Source organism: Diabrotica undecimpunctata, chromosome 1 (genome assembly GCF_040954645.1).
Source record: "Diabrotica undecimpunctata isolate CICGRU chromosome 1, icDiaUnde3, whole genome shotgun sequence".
NCBI classification, from domain to species: domain Eukaryota; kingdom Metazoa; phylum Arthropoda; class Insecta; order Coleoptera; family Chrysomelidae; genus Diabrotica; species Diabrotica undecimpunctata.
In genome coordinates, this window is record NC_092803.1 from 95,117,403 (window position 1) to 95,139,918 (window position 22,516).

At 36.2% G+C, this 22,516-nt stretch overlaps 1 protein-coding gene and 1 long non-coding RNA gene across 2 annotated transcripts in view; both read left to right on the top strand.

The window, feature by feature from the left end:
• Window positions 1-22,516, top strand: part of LOC140451640 (uncharacterized) — a 32,649-nt gene that overhangs the window by 6,025 nt on the left and 4,108 nt on the right. The gene's annotated exons all lie outside the window — the stretch shown is intronic.
• On the top strand, window positions 235-12,424 carry LOC140451631 (uncharacterized). The gene is made up of 2 exons (XM_072545479.1): window positions 235-682; window positions 6,203-12,424. The coding sequence occupies exon 2, from the start codon at window positions 6,908-6,910 to the stop codon at window positions 11,078-11,080; it is 4,173 nt and encodes a 1,390-aa protein (XP_072401580.1). The 5' UTR covers window positions 235-682; window positions 6,203-6,907; the 3' UTR covers window positions 11,081-12,424.

The following is a 22,516-nucleotide window of genomic DNA, read 5'->3' on the forward strand; positions in this document are numbered from 1 at the left end:
ATCAAATTTTGCAACAACATCCTTGGTTTCTAGTCAACGACTCCTTTAACAACATAGAAGATGAGGTCTCTCGCTTACAATCCACCAAGAAGAGAAATCTTACCAACAAATTAAACCGTTTGATTTTGCAAAAACAACAGAGAAGCACATCAACACTTATGCATAAGTTTTCAGATCACAAATTTCATCCTAGAGTCTTAAATCTAAGTAACACTAACTTTTCAGAGGATGAACTGTATTTTTTAGGATTAGGCCTTAAGTTTTCTTGTCAGAATTTTAGGTTAAGTGACTCAGTGCTGGGAGGATTTGCAGTAGAGCTGGACACTCTAATAGAAGGTATTGTTCATATTCTCTAATAATTTCTATTTTGTTTTAATTTTCAAATCGATCTGGCAACGTTGCTTTCTGCCAACATTGGGCATTTTGGGCGAGGTCGCTTCGATCGAGTTTTTTGTTATTCGATTGATGCGCGAGAGTCATGTACAAGCCGTTGCATTAAGAACATGTGGAAATAAAAAGGCACGTTTTTGTTGAGCTTGTAAGTTATTTCTAATTCATTTCCTGTACCAATTACCCAAGACAAAAAGTGTTAATAATCAATACAAACATTGGTAGCAGAGCGTGGTTAACTAATTCGTAAAATCCCGGTCTATAACAGGACTCAGTGGAAATTTTCGTAAAGGTTAGTTAAACAATAGTGTTCGCTCCCGGTTGTGTAAATTTACCGGCCCAGTGGAAGAGACAACACGTTGGTGCAACATCTACAAGTTCAATAAATGTGAGTTCCTTTTCAATCACTTTCCTTAAACCTTTCTTTATATAGTCTATAGTTTTTTACGGCTTCGATTTGTAACAATTTTAAGTTAATCATAATGTCTGATACTAAAAAACGAGGTGTGCTTAAAAGTAAACTAACAATTTTTATTAAATACCTGAATACATTATCCGAAAAAGAAATTAGTGAGTTAGAAATAATTCAATTAAAAGCGCGGCTTTTAGACATAGAATCGCTTAAATCGGAATTTGAAATAATACAATCGCGAATCGAATTAGATACGGAAGACGAAGAAGAGTTTCAAATCCAGTTAATAGAAAGGGAAACGTTTGAAACGACATATTATACTTATATAGCTAAAGGCAGAAAAATTATTTTAAATTTTGAAACCGTCGATGTATCTAGTTCTTCCCTTAACAATTCACAAATTCAAAACTTTGATCAAGGCACGGCAATAAAATTACCGACAATAAATTTACCTAAATTTTCCGGTTCATATCAGACGTGGCTCGAATTTAGAGACACCTATAAAAGTCTAATTCACGAAAATAACAATATAAGTCCTATACAAAAATTTCATTATTTACGGGCGTCTTTGGAAGGTGTGGCAACTGATATTATTCAGTCGTTGGAAATTTCCACCGCTAATTATGACGTGGCTTGGAAGGCACTTTCTGAACGATATGATAATGACCAGCTGTTAATACATAATCACGTTAAATCTCTATTCAATTGTGAACCGGTCGTTAAAGAGTCAGCTGTATCTCTTCGCAAATTATTAGATATTATTACAAAGAATTTGAGGGCTCTTGAGCAATTAAACCAACCAACTAGTGAATGGGGTACATTACTTATATATTTAATCTCAACTAAACTCGATTCAATAACCCTACGTGAATGGGAAAGTTTTAAAAAGAATGGAGAAAGGCACACCTTTGAAGATTTCAAAGAATTCATAAAATCACGAGCTGATTTATTAGAAATGGTAAATGAAACTCATTCAGATAAAAGAAAATCGGTAAATAACAGTACTCGCGGATTTATTGTTACGGGGGTGAACGAAATGCTCCAAAATGCGTCTTTTGTAAAAAGGAACATTATATTCAAAATTGCAATGATTTCCTAAAGCTAACTATTAGAGATCGCATTGATAAGGCTAGGTTCATGAAGCTATGCATTAATTGTTTAAAAGGAGGACACACTAGTAAATTTTGTCGACGGGGTAATTGTACGAAATGCGGATCAAAACATAATACTCTTTTGCATTTAGAACAACGTAATGTCAATTCGCAATCTAATTATCCTACACAAAATAGTGCAATCGTGGATTGTGCGCCTGCGCAATCAACTGAGGTAGCTTTATCAGCCTACAGTTCTATTGAACACGTTTTTTTATCTACTGTGCTCGTCCAACTATTCGATAAATATAACAGATCTCATACTGTGAGGGCTTTGCTTGACTCAGGTGCTCAATCCAGCTTTATTTCAAAAGACTTATTTAATGGCCTCCATTTGGAGAATATACCAACAGACATTATAGTGACGGGCATAAATGGTATTTCAACTAATATTACTGCAAAATGTGAGTTACAAGTTCAGGCTATTCATAATGCCTTTCAATTCAAGAACCATTTTTTCGTTATTGACAAAATATCTCATCACTTACCAGTGTCCGATGTTAACGTGGCAGATCTAAAAATCCCTAGTCATTTAAAACTAGCCGATCCATCATTTTTCAAATCTGATAAAATTCAAATGATCATCGGATCGGATATGTTTTGGACTCTAATTTGTATTGGACAAATTTCGTTGGGTCCGAATAAACCTTTAATGCAAAAAACTAAATTTGGATGGATAATATCAGGTCCTATTGCTCAAAAAACCAACAATGTGTCTTGTAATTTGATTTTGAAAAGTGATGAAGTTAATGTTAATAAAACTTTGAGTCGGTTCTGGGAAATTGAGGAAGTGGAATCAAATCGGGTCTACACGGTGGACGAATCCAAATGTGAAAAGCATTTCGTAGATCATTTTAAACGCGATAGTGACGGAAGGTTTATAGTCAAGTTACCATTCAAAGAAAATATTGAAAGATTAGGAGAGTCTTATACCATAGCGTACAAAAGATTCTTGAACTTAGAGCGAAAATTAAATTCAAAACCAGAACTTAAAAAATTATACAACGAATTTATACAGGAATACCTGAATTTAGGACACATGAAAAAGGTAGAAAACCTGGACACCGCGAATGTATCGTACTATATGCCACATCGCGCAGTTATTCGACAAGATAGTCTTACTTCAAAAATACGTGTTGTGTTCGACGCTTCATGTCCTTCCTCGTCGGGCTACTCATTAAATAATTTGCAATACGTCGGTCCGACATTACAAGATGAACTTTTTTCTATTCTTCTGCGTTTTAGACAATATAAATATGTTTTTTCGGCTGATATTGCTAAAATGTACCGCCAGGTATTAGTAATTCCAGACCAAAGGAGTTTACAGCGGATATTGTACCGCGAAAATTCAAATGATCCAATAAATGTGTACGAATTAAAGACTGTGACATACGGCACTGCGGCAGCGTCGTATCTAGTTATTCGATGTCTATTTCAATTAGCGGCTGAAAATGAATCTAAAAATCCTAAACTGGCGAATATAATAAGATCTGACTTTTATGTAGATGATTTGTTGAGCGGAGCGGACAGTGTTGAGGAAGCAGCCTGTATCTGCAAAGGAGTTTCGAATATTTTAAAACAGGGTTGTTTTGAGTTGAGAAAATTTTATTCAAATAATAACGATGTGCTAAAGTACGTAGAATCCGACGAAGTGGACTCATTATTTATAAATTTCGGGGAAAATGAAAATGCTAAAACATTAGGTATTACGTGGAGCCCAAATTCAGATCAATTAATTTATAAGATCAAGGATAGTTTTTATACTCCTAAAATTACCAAAAGAATAATATTATCAGAGGTATCGCAGGTGTTCGATCCGTTAGGACTTTTAGCTCCTTGCATATTAAAGGCCAAGGTGATATTACAATCGCTTTGGTTGGAAAAGCTGTCTTGGGACGAATCTGTCCCGTCAAGTATATACACTTCCTATTCTCAGTTTAGATCTGATTTGCCTGTATTAAATGAGCTTCGTATTCAAAGACACGCTATGTGTGAGAATGCGGCATATTTGGAAATGCATGGTTTTGCTGATGCATCGGAAACAGCGTACGGCGCATGCGTTTATATCAGGTCAGTAAATGCAGAAGGTCAGATATTTTCTCACCTATTGTGCGCAAAATCTAAAGTAGCTCCATTGAAAACCATATCTATCCCCCGACTTGAACTTTCTGCTGCTTTACTATTAGCCAGATTATCAAAAAGGGTGAGAACGTCTTTGAGAGTTAATTTCTCTCGTTGTATTTTTTGGTCCGATTCTACGATCGTACTGGGATGGCTAAAATCACCTCCCAATAAATTTAAAACTTTTGTAAGCAACAGAGTTTCTGAGATTCAAGACTCGACTAGTTCGGATTGTTGGAAGCATGTTAGCTCCAATCAAAATCCAGCTGACATTATATCAAGAGGAAGTACACCATCATCGCTTTTAAATAATAATTTATGGTGGTATGGACCGTCTTGGCTCACGGACAATGAAGATCGTTGGCCTAAAAAGCAAATATCAGATCAAAAGTTACCTGATATCAAGAAAATGGATGACCGTATTGCTTTCACGGCGATAGTGGACGATTTTATTATAAACAAATACTCCAATTTGGATAAATTAAAGAGAGTAACGGCATGGGTGATAAGATTTCTTAAAAATTCTAAGTTAAAAGATAATCACTTGCGCTTTAAAACAAATTATATAAGTACCGTTGAAATAAAACATGCGTTTGATGTTCTCATCAAAATTGATCAAGATATCTATTTTAAAGCGGACATTACAAATTTGCGCACCAACAAACCGTTAAAATCAAATAGTTGTCTCCTAAGTTTAAATCCATTTATAGACGAATTCGGTTTTCTAAGGGTTGGTGGTAGGTTGAGTAATTCGAAATTTGCATTCGAGAAAAAACATCCTTTAATTTTACATTCTAAATCACATTTAATGTTTTTAATTGCTAGCCAAACTCATCTTGATTTATTGCATGCAGGGCCTCAGCTGATGCTTGCGACAATTCGCGATATTTTTTGGCCTATTGGTGGTCGGCTGTTGGTCAAATCAATTGTAAGAAAGTGCCTGTCTTCTTCAGATTTAAGCCTCAAATAACTAAACCTATTATGGCCGCCTTACCAAAAGATCGTTTGAGTTCGCGACTACCGTTTGAAGTAACTGGCGTTGACTATGCAGGTCCCTTATTAATAAAAAGTCGCACAGGCCGCGGATGTAAAATTTCCAAGGCATATATCTGTTTATTTATTTGCGCGGTCACAAAAGCGATTCACATCGAATTAGTTTGTGATTTAAGTAAAGAATATTTTTTGTTGGCATTAAAACGTTTCGTTGCTAGAAGAGGAATGCCCTCTCAAGTATTAAGTGATAATGGTTCCAATTTTATAGCGGCTAGTAACGAACTTTGTGAATTAGGTCGATTTTTATCTCAAAATGAAAATGAAATATCCGAAAGTTGTCATAAAGACAATATAAACTGGAAATTTAATCCTCCCTATGGACCACATTTTGGTGGTTTATGGGAAGCCGGGGTTAAAAGCATTAAGCACCACTTACGTCGCGTCACTAAGTGAGCTTCGTTTACCTTTGAACAGCTAACTACATTGTTGACGCAGATCGAGGCCATATTAAACTCTAGACCTCTTTCTCCTATCTCCGATTCACCTCACGACCTTACTCCACTCACCCCCTCACATTTCTTGTGCGTAAGTGTTGAGGTGCTTCTCTGTTGTTTTTGCAAAATCAAACGGTTTAATTTGTTGGTAAGATTTCTCTTCTTGGTGGATTGTAAGCGAGAGACCTCATCTTCTATGTTGTTAAAGGAGTCGTTGACTAGAAACCAAGGATGTTGTTGCAAAATTTGATCATAAGTAATTTTAAGATTGACGTTAATATGGTGAAGTTTGGTATAGTGCTTCTTAAGTTCTCTTTTCAGGATCTTTTTCTCCTTCTTTTGCTAAGGTCAAAACATCAAAAAATGTACCCGATAAAGAAAAACAGATTTTGGAGAAAAAGATCCTGAAAAGAGAACTTAAGAAGCACTATACCAAACTTCACCATATTAACGTCAATCTTAAAATTACTTATGATCAAATTTTGCAACAACATCCTTGGTTTCTAGTCAACGACTCCTTTAACAACATAGAAGATGAGGTCTCTCGCTTACAATCCACCAAGAAGAGAAATCTTACCAACAAATTAAACCGTTTGATTTTGCAAAAACAACAGAGAAGCACCTCAACACTTATGCATAAGTTTTCAGATCACAAATTTCATCCTAGAGTCTTAAATCTAAGTAACACTAACTTTTCAGAGGATGAACTGTATTTTTTAGGATTAGGCCTTAAGTTTTCTTGTCAGAATTTTAGGTTAAGTGACTCAGTGCTGGGAGGATTTGCAGTAGAGCTGGACACTCTAATAGAAGGTATTGTTCATATTCTCTAATAATTTCTATTTTGTTTTAATTTTCAAATCGATCTGGCAACGTTGCTTTCTGCCAACATTGGGCATTTTGGGCGAGGTCGCTTCGATCGAGTTTTTTGTTATTCGATTGATGCGCGAGAGTCATGTACAAGCCGTTGCATTAAGAACATGTGGAAATAAAAAGGCACGTTTTTGTTGAGCTTGTAAGTTATTTCTAATTCATTTCCTGCACCAATTACCCAAGACAAAAAGTGTTAATAATCAATACAAACATTGGTAGCAGAGCGTGGTTAACTAATTCGTAAAATCCCGGTCTATAACAGGACTCAGTGGAAAATTTCGTAAAGGTTAGTTAAACAATAGTGTTCGCTCCCGGTTGTGTAAATTTACCGGCCCAGTGGAAGAGACAACACGTTGGTGCAACATCTACAAGTTCAATAAATGTGAGTTCCTTTTCAATCACTTTCCTTAAACCTTTCTTTATATAGTCTATAGTTTTTTACGGCTTCGATTTGTAACAATTTTAAGTTAATCATAATGTCTGATACTAAAAAACGAGGTGTGCTTAAAAGTAAACTAACAATTTTTATTAAATACCTGAATACATTATCCGAAAAAGAAATTAGTGAGTTAGAAATAATTCAATTAAAAGCGCGGCTTTTAGACATAGAATCGCTTAAATCGGAATTTGAAATAATACAATCGCGAATCGAATTAGATACGGAAGACGAAGAAGAGTTTCAAATCCAGTTAATAGAAAGGGAAACGTTTGAAACGACATATTATACTTATATAGCTAAAGGCAGAAAAATTATTTTAAATTTTGAAACCGTCGATGTATCTAGTTCTTCCCTTAACAATTCACAAATTCAAAACTTTGATCAAGGCACGGCAATAAAATTACCGACAATAAATTTACCTAAATTTTCCGGTTCATATCAGACGTGGCTCGAATTTAGAGACACCTATAAAAGTCTAATTCACGAAAATAACAATATAAGTCCTATACAAAAATTTCATTATTTACGGGCGTCTTTGGAAGGTGTGGCAACTGATATTATTCAGTCGTTGGAAATTTCCACCGCTAATTATGACGTGGCTTGGAAGGCACTTTCTGAACGATATGATAATGACCAGCTGTTAATACATAATCACGTTAAATCTCTATTCAATTGTGAACCGGTCGTTAAAGAGTCAGCTGTATCTCTTCGCAAATTATTAGATATTATTACAAAGAATTTGAGGGCTCTTGAGCAATTAAACCAACCAACTAGTGAATGGGGTACATTACTTATATATTTAATCTCAACTAAACTCGATTCAATAACCCTACGTGAATGGGAAAGTTTTAAAAAGAATGGAGAAAGGCACACCTTTGAAGATTTCAAAGAATTCATAAAATCACGAGCTGATTTATTAGAAATGGTAAATGAAACTCATTCAGATAAAAGAAAATCGGTAAATAACAGTACTCGCGGATTTATTGTTACGGGGGGTGAACGAAATGCTCCAAAATGCGTCTTTTGTAAAAAGGAACATTATATTCAAAATTGCAATGATTTCCTAAAGCTAACTATTAGAGATCGCATTGATAAGGCTAGGTTCATGAAGCTATGCATTAATTGTTTAAAAGGAGGACACACTAGTAAATTTTGTCGACGGGGTAATTGTACGAAATGCGGATCAAAACATAATACTCTTTTGCATTTAGAACAACGTAATGTCAATTCGCAATCTAATTATCCTACACAAAATAGTGCAATCGTGGATTGTGCGCCTGCGCAATCAACTGAGGTAGCTTTATCAGCCTACAGTTCTATTGAACACGTTTTTTTATCTACTGTGCTCGTCCAACTATTCGATAAATATAACAGATCTCATACTGTGAGGGCTTTGCTTGACTCAGGTGCTCAATCCAGCTTTATTTCAAAAGACTTATTTAATGGCCTCCATTTGGAGAATATACCAACAGACATTATAGTGACGGGCATAAATGGTATTTCAACTAATATTACTGCAAAATGTGAGTTACAAGTTCAGGCTATTCATAATGCCTTTCAATTCAAGAACCATTTTTTCGTTATTGACAAAATATCTCATCACTTACCAGTGTCCGATGTTAACGTGGCAGATCTAAAAATCCCTAGTCATTTAAAACTAGCCGATCCATCATTTTTCAAATCTGATAAAATTCAAATGATCATCGGATCGGATATGTTTTGGACTCTAATTTGTATTGGACAAATTTCGTTGGGTCCGAATAAACCTTTAATGCAAAAAACTAAATTTGGATGGATAATATCAGGTCCTATTGCTCAAAAAACCAACAATGTGTCTTGTAATTTGATTTTGAAAAGTGATGAAGTTAATGTTAATAAAACTTTGAGTCGGTTCTGGGAAATTGAGGAAGTGGAATCAAATCGGGTCTACACGGTGGACGAATCCAAATGTGAAAAGCATTTCGTAGATCATTTTAAACGCGATAGTGACGGAAGGTTTATAGTCAAGTTACCATTCAAAGAAAATATTGAAAGATTAGGAGAGTCTTATACCATAGCGTACAAAAGATTCTTGAACTTAGAGCGAAAATTAAATTCAAAACCAGAACTTAAAAAATTATACAACGAATTTATACAGGAATACCTGAATTTAGGACACATGAAAAAGGTAGAAAACCTGGACACCGCGAATGTATCGTACTATATGCCACATCGCGCAGTTATTCGACAAGATAGTCTTACTTCAAAAATACGTGTTGTGTTCGACGCTTCATGTCCTTCCTCGTCGGGCTACTCATTAAATAATTTGCAATACGTCGGTCCGACATTACAAGATGAACTTTTTTCTATTCTTCTGCGTTTTAGACAATATAAATATGTTTTTTCGGCTGATATTGCTAAAATGTACCGCCAGGTATTAGTAATTCCAGACCAAAGGAGTTTACAGCGGATATTGTACCGCGAAAATTCAAATGATCCAATAAATGTGTACGAATTAAAGACTGTGACATACGGCACTGCGGCAGCGTGGTATCTAGTTATTCGATGTCTATTTCAATTAGCGGCTGAAAATGAATCTAAAAATCCTAAACTGGCGAATATAATAAGATCTGACTTTTATGTAGATGATTTGTTGAGCGGAGCGGACAGTGTTGAGGAAGCAGCCTGTATCTGCAAAGGAGTTTCGAATATTTTAAAACAGGGTTGTTTTGAGTTGAGAAAATTTTATTCAAATAATAACGATGTGCTAAAGTACGTAGAATCCGACGAAGTGGACTCATTATTTATAAATTTCGGGGAAAATGAAAATGCTAAAACATTAGGTATTACGTGGAGCCCAAATTCAGATCAATTAATTTATAAGATCAAGGATAGTTTTTATACTCCTAAAATTACCAAAAGAATAATATTATCAGAGGTATCGCAGGTGTTCGATCCGTTAGGACTTTTAGCTCCTTGCATATTAAAGGCCAAGGTGATATTACAATCGCTTTGGTTGGAAAAGCTGTCTTGGGACGAATCTGTCCCGTCAAGTATATACACTTCCTATTCTCAGTTTAGATCTGATTTGCCTGTATTAAATGAGCTTCGTATTCAAAGACACGCTATGTGTGAGAATGCGGCATATTTGGAAATGCATGGTTTTGCTGATGCATCGGAAACAGCGTACGGCGCATGCGTTTATATCAGGTCAGTAAATGCAGAAGGTCAGATATTTTCTCACCTATTGTGCGCAAAATCTAAAGTAGCTCCATTGAAAACCATATCTATCCCCCGACTTGAACTTTCTGCTGCTTTACTATTAGCCAGATTATCAAAAAGGGTGAGAACGTCTTTGAGAGTTAATTTCTCTCGTTGTATTTTTTGGTCCGATTCTACGATCGTACTGGGATGGCTAAAATCACCTCCCAATAAATTTAAAACTTTTGTAAGCAACAGAGTTTCTGAGATTCAAGACTCGACTAGTTCGGATTGTTGGAAGCATGTTAGCTCCAATCAAAATCCAGCTGACATTATATCAAGAGGAAGTACACCATCATCGCTTTTAAATAATAATTTATGGTGGTATGGACCGTCTTGGCTCACGGACAATGAAGATCGTTGGCCTAAAAAGCAAATATCAGATCAAAAGTTACCTGATATCAAGAAAATGGATGACCGTATTGCTTTCACGGCGATAGTGGACGATTTTATTATAAACAAATACTCCAATTTGGATAAATTAAAGAGAGTAACGGCATGGGTGATAAGATTTCTTAAAAATTCTAAGTTAAAAGATAATCACTTGCGCTTTAAAACAAATTATATAAGTACCGTTGAAATAAAACATGCGTTTGATGTTCTCATCAAAATTGATCAAGATATCTATTTTAAAGCGGACATTACAAATTTGCGCACCAACAAACCGTTAAAATCAAATAGTTGTCTCCTAAGTTTAAATCCATTTATAGACGAATTCGGTTTTCTAAGGGTTGGTGGTAGGTTGAGTAATTCGAAATTTGCATTCGAGAAAAAACATCCTTTAATTTTACATTCTAAATCACATTTAATGTTTTTAATTGCTAGCCAAACTCATCTTGATTTATTGCATGCAGGGCCTCAGCTGATGCTTGCGACAATTCGCGATATTTTTTGGCCTATTGGTGGTCGGCTGTTGGTCAAATCAATTGTAAGAAAGTGCCTGTCTTCTTCAGATTTAAGCCTCAAATAACTAAACCTATTATGGCCGCCTTACCAAAAGATCGTTTGAGTTCGCGACTACCGTTTGAAGTAACTGGCGTTGACTATGCAGGTCCCTTATTAATAAAAAGTCGCACAGGCCGCGGATGTAAAATTTCCAAGGCATATATCTGTTTATTTATTTGCGCGGTCACAAAAGCGATTCACATCGAATTAGTTTGTGATTTAAGTAAAGAATATTTTTTGTTGGCATTAAAACGTTTCGTTGCTAGAAGAGGAATGCCCTCTCAAGTATTAAGTGATAATGGTTCCAATTTTATAGCGGCTAGTAACGAACTTTGTGAATTAGGTCGATTTTTATCTCAAAATGAAAATGAAATATCCGAAAGTTGTCATAAAGACAATATAAACTGGAAATTTAATCCTCCCTATGGACCACATTTTGGTGGTTTATGGGAAGCCGGGGTTAAAAGCATTAAGCACCACTTACGTCGCGTCACTAAGTGAGCTTCGTTTACCTTTGAACAGCTAACTACATTGTTGACGCAGATCGAGGCCATATTAAACTCTAGACCTCTTTCTCCTATCTCCGATTCACCTCACGACCTTACTCCACTCACCCCCTCACATTTCTTAATTGGACGAGCTGGCAGCAGTGTTCCCGAGAAAAACTTTGTTAATACACCTTATAATCGATTGACTGTATTCCAGCATCTGTCACAACTTAAGCAGCATCTATGGAATCGCTGGAGTAAGGAGTATGTCAGTGAACTCCAGGCTCGTACAAAATGGAAGCAGCATTATGATTCATTAAGGAGGGGAGCCTTAGTTTTAATCAAAGATGATAACCTTCCTCCGATGAAGTGGAAGCTTGGAAGAATAGAGGACGTGATCAAAGGACCCGATGGCGTATGCAGAGTTGCTGTAATCAAGACAGAACAGGGCCTGGTGAGAAGGGCATTTCCCAAGATTTGTCCATTACCGCTGGACAAAAATTTACAGACTGAGTGATAAATACAATGACACTTGTTTTTGTGAACTGAACATTTTTACTTTATATTTTAAATTATTAGTCTTGAGGACCTTTAAGTTAAGAAATTATCTATTTTATTTTTATTCTTTAATATTTACCAGTTATAATGTTTCTCTTTGAAAGCTTCCCTCTTTCAAGGCGGGGGGCATGTTCATATTCTCTAATAATTTCTATTTTGTTTTAATTTTCAAATCGATCTGGCAACGTTGCTTTCTGCCAACATTGGGCATTTTGGGCGAGGTCGCTTCGATCGAGTTTTTTGTTATTCGATTGATGCGCGAGAGTCATGTACAAGCCGTTGCATTAAGAACATGTGGAAATAAAAAGGCACGTTTTTGTTGAGCTTGTAAGTTATTTCTAATTCATTTCCTGCACCAATTACCCAAGACAAAAAGTGTTAATAATCAATACAAACAGGTATGACTAACAATGCTGATACTAAACAATATTTGAGAAACTCTTGCATTAGCTTACTTCAACAACAACAATGTAAGTACAAACGCAATTTTCATAGAAATCACCATAATTTTAAAAAACAAAAGGATTTGCTAAAATCAATTAAACAAAAAATTGATAGAGATTCTCTTGTACTCAGCAAGGCTGATAAGGGTAATTGTGTTGTAATCTTAGAACAAACTCAATACATAGAGAAAGTAGAATCTTTTCTTTCAGATAACAGTTTTGTAGTTTTGGAAAAAAATCCACTTAACACCTTTATTAATAAAACAAAAGCAATGGTCAAATTGTTTAATGATACTATTACTAAATATAACAACAGAAAGTTAATTGTATCTAATCCTATAACACCTAGGTTATATGGACTTCCTAAAATCCATAAACACAATTGTCCCATAAGGCCTGTAGTAAGTTTTTGTAACACTCCAGTTTCTATTTTATCAGAGTTTATTTACAACACAATTCAGTCTATCACTAATTTTAAACCTAAGTTCTCCATCAAAAATTCTTTAGATCTAATAGAACGGTTAAATAACATTAGGATAGAAGAGGGTTTTTATTTAGTTTCTTTTGATGTTTCCAATCTGTTTACTTCTGTACCAAGAGATGAAACATTACCTTTAGTACACAATCTTCTAGACAATTGCAACATATCGGCAAAAGACAAAGATGCTATCTTAACTATACTTAAATTCTGTCTTGATCAGGACTTCTTTCAATTCAATCAAAAAATATATAAACAACCAACAGGTTTAGCAATGGGATCTTCACTATCACCTTTTCTGGCTGACATTTTCTTAGACAGCTTAGAACAGAAGTTTGTTAACAACAACAACAAAATAGTTTTTTGGTCAAGGTATGTGATGATTGTATAGCTCTCATACAGGGAACCCAAGATGATGCTTTACAGATTCTGGATGATCTTAATAACCTCCATCCCAACATCTCTTTTACTCTGGAACCAGAATCTGATAAAAAGTTGAAGTTCTTGGATATGACTATTTCCCGTAATAAAGATTCTTTAGAGTACAATGTTTACAGAAAACCTACCCAAACAGATCATGTTATACATGATACATCTAATCATCCAACCCAACATAAAATGGCTGCTTTCAACAGTTACATTCATAGGTTACTCAAATTTCCACTTTCTAATGATAATTTTAATTCAGAACTTAATACTCTTAAACAAATTGCTTTCAATAATGGTTATGATCCTAACATTATCTATAAGCTTCTAAATAGAGCTAAACTAAAAATTGCAGAAAAGCTTGCATATTCATCACAATGTTTTCTTCAACCTACTGCTTCAAATAACACCTGATATTTCTCCTTCACCTACATTAGCAGCATTTCCAATAAAATATCTAAACTTTTTACTTCTACAATCGATAACATCAAAATTTCCTTCAAGTCACACAACACCTTAGGTTCCTTCTTAATCAACACCAAAGATAGGATGAACACACTTGACAAAAGTGGTATTTACAAATTAAAATGTGATGATTGTGATGCCTCTTATGTAGGTAGAACCATTAGAAAGTTATCCACTAGAGTTTCAGAACATTTGAAAAGACCAAACTCTTCAAGTTTTGGTCAACACTTATTATCCAGTAAACACAATTTTAACATCAACACTGGTTCATCTATCTTACATGACATTAGTAGAAAGAAAAACTATATGGAGTTGGATTTATTGGAAGATCTGGAAATTACAAGGGAAACAAATGAAAACTCTCACTGTCTTAATACTCAAATTAATTTAAATTGTACTAAATTTAAACCTATTTTTAAAAACTTTATTACAGCTTCACCTCGTAGGGGACCCAGCTCGACTGTTTAGACTTCCTGCACTGAGCACATCCATAGTAATTTTATAGTTATACCATTGACTGTGGGTTCAACTGAACTACTTGGATTACACCCCATTTATAAACTTTGCTTTCCATTTTGATTTTCAATTATTAGTATTTTAATTACATAGTCAGATCTCTTCCTTTCTACATTACAGATAGTGCATGGTAGACCATTGTATTGTAGTCAACCACCCACTGTTTAACATATTGTTTAGTCCGCTTCTTGCATTCTTACTTTTCGTCTATTTCAGTTGCTCTCAAACTAACACCTTAATTATTACAGACATGTTTGAGTGTGAGATCTGGATTATTCAATCTACTTAAAAAATATTCTATATAATTTTATATTTCATCAGTGACCTCCTATAGTAGTGTCAGTTGGACTTTTGGTCAATACTTAGTTTCATAGAATTGTAAAAGGTGCAGATCACATATCTATGATTGTGACTGCTCATCCAAGTTGTCATTTGTCACATGTCACCCCAACATTTCCGTTAGATCAGGAGCCATTCTGTCTCCGGCTTCTTCAAGTAATGTAGCCTTCCTTAAATTATTTTAAAGTGTTTGTTTGTCCATTTGTAGTGTAGTGTAATGTACATTTATATGTTTATGACATCCTGTTCTTGCCGGATAGGCCACAATTGACGAAGTAAGTCTATAAACGTTAATCATATAAAAACCTTTTTTCAACCATAAAACTTCGAGTTTTTATCGAAGTTAATCAATTTCTTTGGTTATAAAAAAACGTTTCTTGGCTTATTTCAGATGCCCCTGAAGATGATCTAGGGATCGAAAGTACTTGGGCAAGATTTAATTAAACTGTGCTCGATATATGCCTTTTATCTGATCAAAGTTCATTTATTCGAGCATTCAACCTTATATTTATTTAATTTAATAATAATGTGCATGCTAATATACATAAACCAAATGCCTCCAGTGAAACACATAATTGTAAACTGTGTAATCAGAGAGATTGTAAAAAGATTGCAGGTTGTTCAGAATTTCAGAGATATTCATTATCTCAAAGATGGGAGGCTGTTAAAGCCTTAAATTTATGTAGGCTTTGCTTAAAGAAACACAGATTTCCCTGTAAGTATCCTGTAAAATGCAACAAAGAAGAATGCCAAAAGAAGCATCATCCTCTTCTTCATGAATTTTCAGAACAACTATCCAATAAAAGTACAAAGCTTATCAAAAAGGAAAGCGGTATGCAAACCGTAGAATCACACCTCTTATCTGCAGATGAAGAAAGTAATGCACATCAAGGAACACGCTTTCGAATACTTCCCGTTGTTTTAAGAAATGGAAGTAGGGAGGTCACTACATTTGCCTTTCTAGATGAAGGGTCTTCCGTTACTTTGTTAGAAGAAAGTATTGCTAAAAAGCTAAATATAATGGGAAACCCAGAACAACTTTGCTTAAAATGGACAGGAAATCAACAACGCTTAGAAGATGCGTCAGAAAAAGTATTTTTTTCTATTGCTGGTGATTATAATGGGGCCAAAGAATTTGACCACCGACCAGCCAGAACGGTAAGAAAATTAGGCCTTCCAAAACAAACTCTCGATGCAAAGGCAATTAAAGAAAGCTTTCCCTATCTAAAAAACTTGCCTTTCAAATCATATAAGAACGCTGTTCCTCAGATCTGGATAGGCTTAGATAACTGGGACTTGGCGTTACCACTTCGAGTGAAGGAAGGTCTAGAACTTCAACCGATAGCTGCAAAGTCCAGGTTAGGTTGGACCATTTTTGCAATGTTTTCAAATAACGATGTGGAATTAAACTACTCATTATACCACATTTGCGAATGTAGTTCTGAAAGCATTACTAACCAAGAACTATTCAATACTGTAAAAGATTTCTTTTCAGTTGAAAGCCTCGGAGTTCAAAATATTAAACCGTCTGTTTCCAAAGAATTAGATAGGGCTATTCATATACAAGAAAGTACCCTAGTTCAAATTGGTAACCAATATAAAATTGGATTACTATGGAAATACGACAACTTGAAACTCCCTAATAGTAAACCCATGGCTATTCAAAGACTGGAGTGTATAGAGAGAAAAATTAAGAAAAATCCAGAACTAGGTACCAAAATTAATCAACAAATTCAAGATTTTCTAGAAAAGAAATATATTAGAAAACTGTCAGAACAAGAACTCTTAGAGCATCAAGAAAAAACATGGTATCTTCCCATATTTCCGGCCTTTAATCCTAATAAACCTGACAAATTCAGATTAGTTTGGGATGCAGCAGCAACCGTACAGGGAATATCCTTGAATTCTATGTTATTAAAAGGAGATGACCAACTTGCTTCTTTATTAGGCATCCTCCTACGATTTCGTGAAAGAAAGATTGGCTTTTCTGGAGACATCAAGGAAATGTTTTTTCGTGTAGGTATAATAGAAGAAGATCAACATGCACAACGATTCTTGTGGCGCAATGGTAGCTCTGATAATCCTTTGGAAGTTTATGTCATGACTGTGATGACCTTCGGGGCTACCTGCTCACCCAGTTGTGCACAGTTTGTTAAAAACGCTAATGCGAAGAAATTTAGCGTAGAATATCCTAGCGCTGTTGATTCTATAGTAAAGAATCATTATGTCGATGATCTCTTAGAATCAACAGACACTGAGGATGAAGCCATCCAATTAGCAAAAGAAATTGCCTTAATTCACGCCAGCGGAAATTTTGAAATAAGAAACTGGAGATCAAACTCTGAAAAATTAATAAAAATCATGAACACTACCCACGGAAATAACGAGGAAGTCAAAAGTAAAAACTAATAATTCTGGTAGCTTACAGAAAACAGTTAATAAATCAAACAGTTTATATAAATTATCGCCATATCTGGATGAAGATGGTTTACTTCGTATAAGAGGAAGATTAGATGAAGCTAGAGATGTTATTTCAGAAACAAAAAGGCCAATAATTTTACCAAGAGGAAGTCGTTTAACTTTACTAATTATTGAAGACTATCAGAAAAGATATCACCATAGAAATCATGAAATTGTAGTAAATGAGATAAGACAAAAATTTTATATACCAAAACTCAGACAACTAGTTAAAAAGATTAGGACCAATTGTCAAAATTGCAAGGTCAAATTTGCTAAGCCAAAGCCGCCAGAAATGTCACCTCTACCGCCATGTAGACTTGCAACATTTACTGCTCCGTTTACACATACTGGTATGGATTATTTTGGTCCAATAAATGTGACTGTTGGAAGACGGACGGAGAAAAGATGGGGAACTTTATTTACGTGTCTCACGACTAGAGCAGTCCATCTCGAAGTAGCTTACAAACTAGATGTGGACAGTTTTATACTATGCTTGACAAATTTTATTAACAGAAGAGGACGACCAAGGCATATATATTGTGATCGAGGTACGAATTTCATTGCAGCTGAACGAGTATTGAGAGAAGAACTGCAAAAGGTTGACAGTAAATTAATACCCAATTCACTGATTAGCCCAGAGCTAAAATTTCACTTCAACGCACCCCTTTCCCCACATATGGGTGGGGCCTGGGAGCGCCAAGTGAAAGCGGTTAAAATTTCGTTATATGATTCTTTACCAAGCAGGAACCCTACTGACCAATTACTTCATAGTTGTCTCATAGCTGCAGAAAACATAGTAAACTCAAGACCACTTACTTATCTTCCAATAGAATCTGAAGAATCTGAATCTCTAACCCCAAATCATTTTCTAATTGGATCTTCAAACGGAGATAAACCAATTGGATTTTTAAACGAAGATGTTAAAGTATTTAAATTTAATTATTTGTACAGAGAGCAATTTGCAAATAAATGTTGGCGACGCTTTATTTCTGAATACATACCTGAACTACTACTTCGGGCAAAATGGCATAAACAAGTTGTACCAATTAAACAGGGCGATATTGTAATTATATGTGATAAAGATTTACCAAGATGTAATTGGCCAAAGGGTAAGGTAATTGAAGTTAAAAAATCATCTGATGGGCAAGTGCGACGAGCAATAGTTCAAACAAAAAATGGAATATATGAACGTCCTGTTATAAAATTAGCAGTGATATCAATAAATGGAGACTAAAAAGATGATGAAAAATAAGTGGTACAGTTTCTCTTTTGCATAGAACTGTACCGGGTGGGAGTGTTACGAATATTTATTATTTATATACAATGTATTTAGTTAATTTTAAGTTTCATCATGTTACCCAAAATTTCCCGTTGCTACTGTTCTATAGACTATGTCAAATGTAATAAAAACGTCAGAAAATAATCTGTCACCGATTAGGGAAAAATTTAAATAATTTAGCAGACAGCAAGAGAACAGTAAGTAATGGGAATTAATTAATTTTTTATATTGTTAATTTTATATATTGTAGGAATTTGAGTTTGGTTTTCGCAAATAAAAACAGTAAACTACAAATCCGTCAATTGCTGGCTGTACATAAATATAAATTCCCAACAATAGGTATATTGAGATTCTAGGATTTTAAGACTAAAAAAATGTTTTATATGTCTTTGATGCTATTTAAAAACTGTTTATGTTTATGGAATGTCTTCTTTACATGCCATCTCCGCGATTAAGGTTGGCCATCATCATTGCCTATTCTAACTTTTGGCACTATACAGCCCAAAAGAGTTCATTTGAGCTGCATCCAATTGTTGTGAATTTATTAATGGTTATGTCTTTAATTTATAATGTCTTTACTAATTTATTATATTGTTCCTACTTTAATTTATTAAAAGGCACGATAATTTATATAAGTTTATTTATCACTAAATATACAATAATTTATTAGTAGGCGAGCGTAACAATAATATCGCGAGCGCGAACCTTCTTTATTAACTGTCCCTCCATAACCAAAATTCCTCTATAAATATAAAGTCCTGTTATTCGAGAATGAAAACAGTTGTTTCTCGAAACACATCGAACATAGACCGCTGTTTTGCTGAAAGGCCTTCTAGACAGAGCGGCGAATTGTTCTCAGAACCGGTATGGTTAAATCGGCTTGTCTCCAGAAGGTTCGAACTGTTATGTTTTTATTACAAAGGGGGACCCATCGTGTGTCAGGTAGGCATTACCTAAAAAATACGTGAATGAATGAAAATATTAGTAATAAATATATTTACGGTTTTGGGTCAGAATTTATCGTAACATTGCCCCCCTCTTAAAAGATTGTTCCTCCTGGAACCTTGTCAGGACTGGAACCGGAACGGTATGCTGGTATCGGCAACTGGACCCTCTTTTACAACTTCCAGTTGTATAAAAATGACAAGGGACGGTTTTCTCTCCGCACCAGTAACTATGCGGATTGCAACAGACTAACACCTGGACTTCGGTGTCTTTAAAGATCTCTTTCCACCATATTTCGGATAACCCTCCAATCTAATTGGCGGCACTCCAACTTTGGCATGGCTAACTTTTGCACGTCGGACTCTAGTACGTGCTCTCTCAATTGAAGTAAGGCTTCCCATACATCTCGGTAGGTAGGTTGGTCACGGGCAGTGTCTTTTGTTACCAGGTAGAAAAGGTAACGTGATGCATCTTGGAGTTTCAAGGTTTTACCGGGAGCTGGCACCTGGCATTGCAGTTCTGCAACTCGACCAAACTTCCTTCGAAAGACGGATGCCAACCCTGGTGCGGATACTGGCCGGGATGGTAAGGGCCAGCGAGTAGTCATCGGGGAGCGCGAGTAGATCTTGCTTTTCTTCAGTGGTAACACCATGTCTTGCTTTACCGGTACCTCCATAGGCACCCATGAATTCCTCAAACGTGAGGTCAGATACGTCTTGGACTTGGTTTACTTCCACTTCTTCATCTACTTCGTGGTCACCTTCGAAAGACGCCAGCCGGTTATGGTGTACTATCATCGGCTTTCCCCTCGGAATCTTGCTTATTCGATAGATGACATCGTTGATTTTCTCCATGACGAGGTATGGACCTTCCCAAAACTGCTGCAATTTGGGAGAACAACCTTTTCGCTTCTTGGGATTATACAGCCATACTTTGTCGTTCTTCTTAAAGCAACCCTTTTCGGCTTGTGTATCGTACCGTTTCTTCATTCGGTCGCTAGCGATCTGAAGGTGGGAACGGACCAACTCATGTACATCGTCCATTCTTCTTCGTAATTCGATCACATAATCTTCACCTGCTACATCTTCTCCAGGTCGACACCCAAATTCTAGATCACAAGGTAGTCGCATTTCGCGTCCGAATAGGACTCTGGCTGGTGTCTGGCCCGTTGATTCGTTAACAGCAGATCTGTAGGCCATTGTGAAGAACGGAAGGTATTGGTCCCAGTCTCGCTGATGATCGGACACCATCTTTGTCAAATACTTGCCAACTGTCCTATTCATTCGTTCTACCATACCATCCGATTGCGGATGATACGCGGTAGTTCTTGTTTTCTTCATGCCTAGTCTATCACATATTCCTTGGAATAGATCACTTTCGAAGTTCCTGCCTTGGTCACTATGGATCTCCAAAGGCACTCCAAATCGGCTGATATATTCTTGGATCAACTTATCTGCAACGGTGGCGGCCTTCTGGTCTGGAAGTGCATAAATCTCGACCCACTTAGTGAAGTAATCCATTACTACCAACATGTACTTGCCCCCATTTTCACTTTCTGGAAATGGCCCTGCAATGTCCAAAGCTATTCTTTCAAACGGGCTTCCAACATTATATTGTCTCATAGGAGCTCTCCTTTTCCGGTGAGGCCCGTTACTCGTAGCACAAATAGTACATTTCTTACACCAGTCTTTTACGTCGTCGGAACTGTTCATCCAATAAAACCGTTCCCGAATTCGCTGAAGGGTTTTCCTTACACCAAAATGCCCTCCCGATGGACTGTCGTGTAACTGACGAAGTACTTCGGCTATTCTGCTCTTTGGGATCACCAACTGTCTTCTTTTCTCTGAACCGTCATCATTTTCCAGGACTCGTTTGAGCAAGCCATCTTCGATGATAAATGAGTCCCACTGGGCCCAATACGTCTTAACTACTGAGCATAGGTTTGATATTTCCTGCCAAGGTGGTCGACGGTTTTCCTCTTTCCATTTTCGGATTTTCTGTATAACTGGATCTCTCTCTTGTTCTTCCCTTATCTTAGTAGGCGTCCAGTCGTCGTTGACAATCGTCGTTCTTAGCACTGCTGCTTCCTTGGATTCCGTTTTGTTGCAGTGGGAACACTCTGCTGGGCATGGCCTTCTGGAAAGAGAATCAGCATTTCTATGGCTAACTCCGGCTCGGTGCTCAATCTTAAAATCGTATTCTTGGAGTCGTTCGATCCACCTGGCTATCTGACCCTCTGGATTCTTAAACTGCATCAACCACTTAAGGGCGGCATGGTCGGTTCGGATTAAAAACTTCCTTCCATAGAGGTATTGATAGAAGTGCTCTACTGATTTCACTACTGCCAGAAGTTCTCTTCTCGTGACGCAATAATTCCGCTCAGGTTTTGAAAGAACTTTACTAAAATATCCGAGGACTCGTTCCTGTCCTCCTTGAATCTGAGACAGCACTCCTCCAATTCCCACATTACTTGCATCTGTATCTAAGATGAACTCTCCTTCTGGCAGTGGATACCCTAAAATTGGTACTGTTATTAAATGCTTTTTCAAGGTCTCAAAGGCATTTTGGCAGTCTGTATCCCAGCGGTAATCTCTTGCTTCCTCCGTAAGTCGCGTTAATGGCTTAGCGATATCTGCAAACTTCTTAATAAACCTCCGGTAGTAAGTACATAGTCCAAGAAAACTTCTCACTTGATGTTTGTCAGTTGGTTTTGGCCATTCCTTAATAGAATCGATTTTCCCCTTATCCACGGCCACTCCTTCTTTACTGACTATATGACCCAGATAATTGACTTTACCTTGAAATAGCTGGCACTTCTTGGGGTTTAGCATCAATTGGGCAGCTTTAAGTCGATTAAAAACGTTTTCTAAATTCCTCAAATGATCTTCGAATGTCTCCCCCAAGACGATTATGTCATCTAAATAAACCAGGCATGTTTTCCAAGATAACCCTCTCAACACATTTTCCATAAGCCTCTCAAATGTCGCAGGAGCATTACAGAGTCCAAATGGCATAACGTTGAATTGCCACAATCCAGATCCTGTGGTGAAGGCTGTCTTTTCTT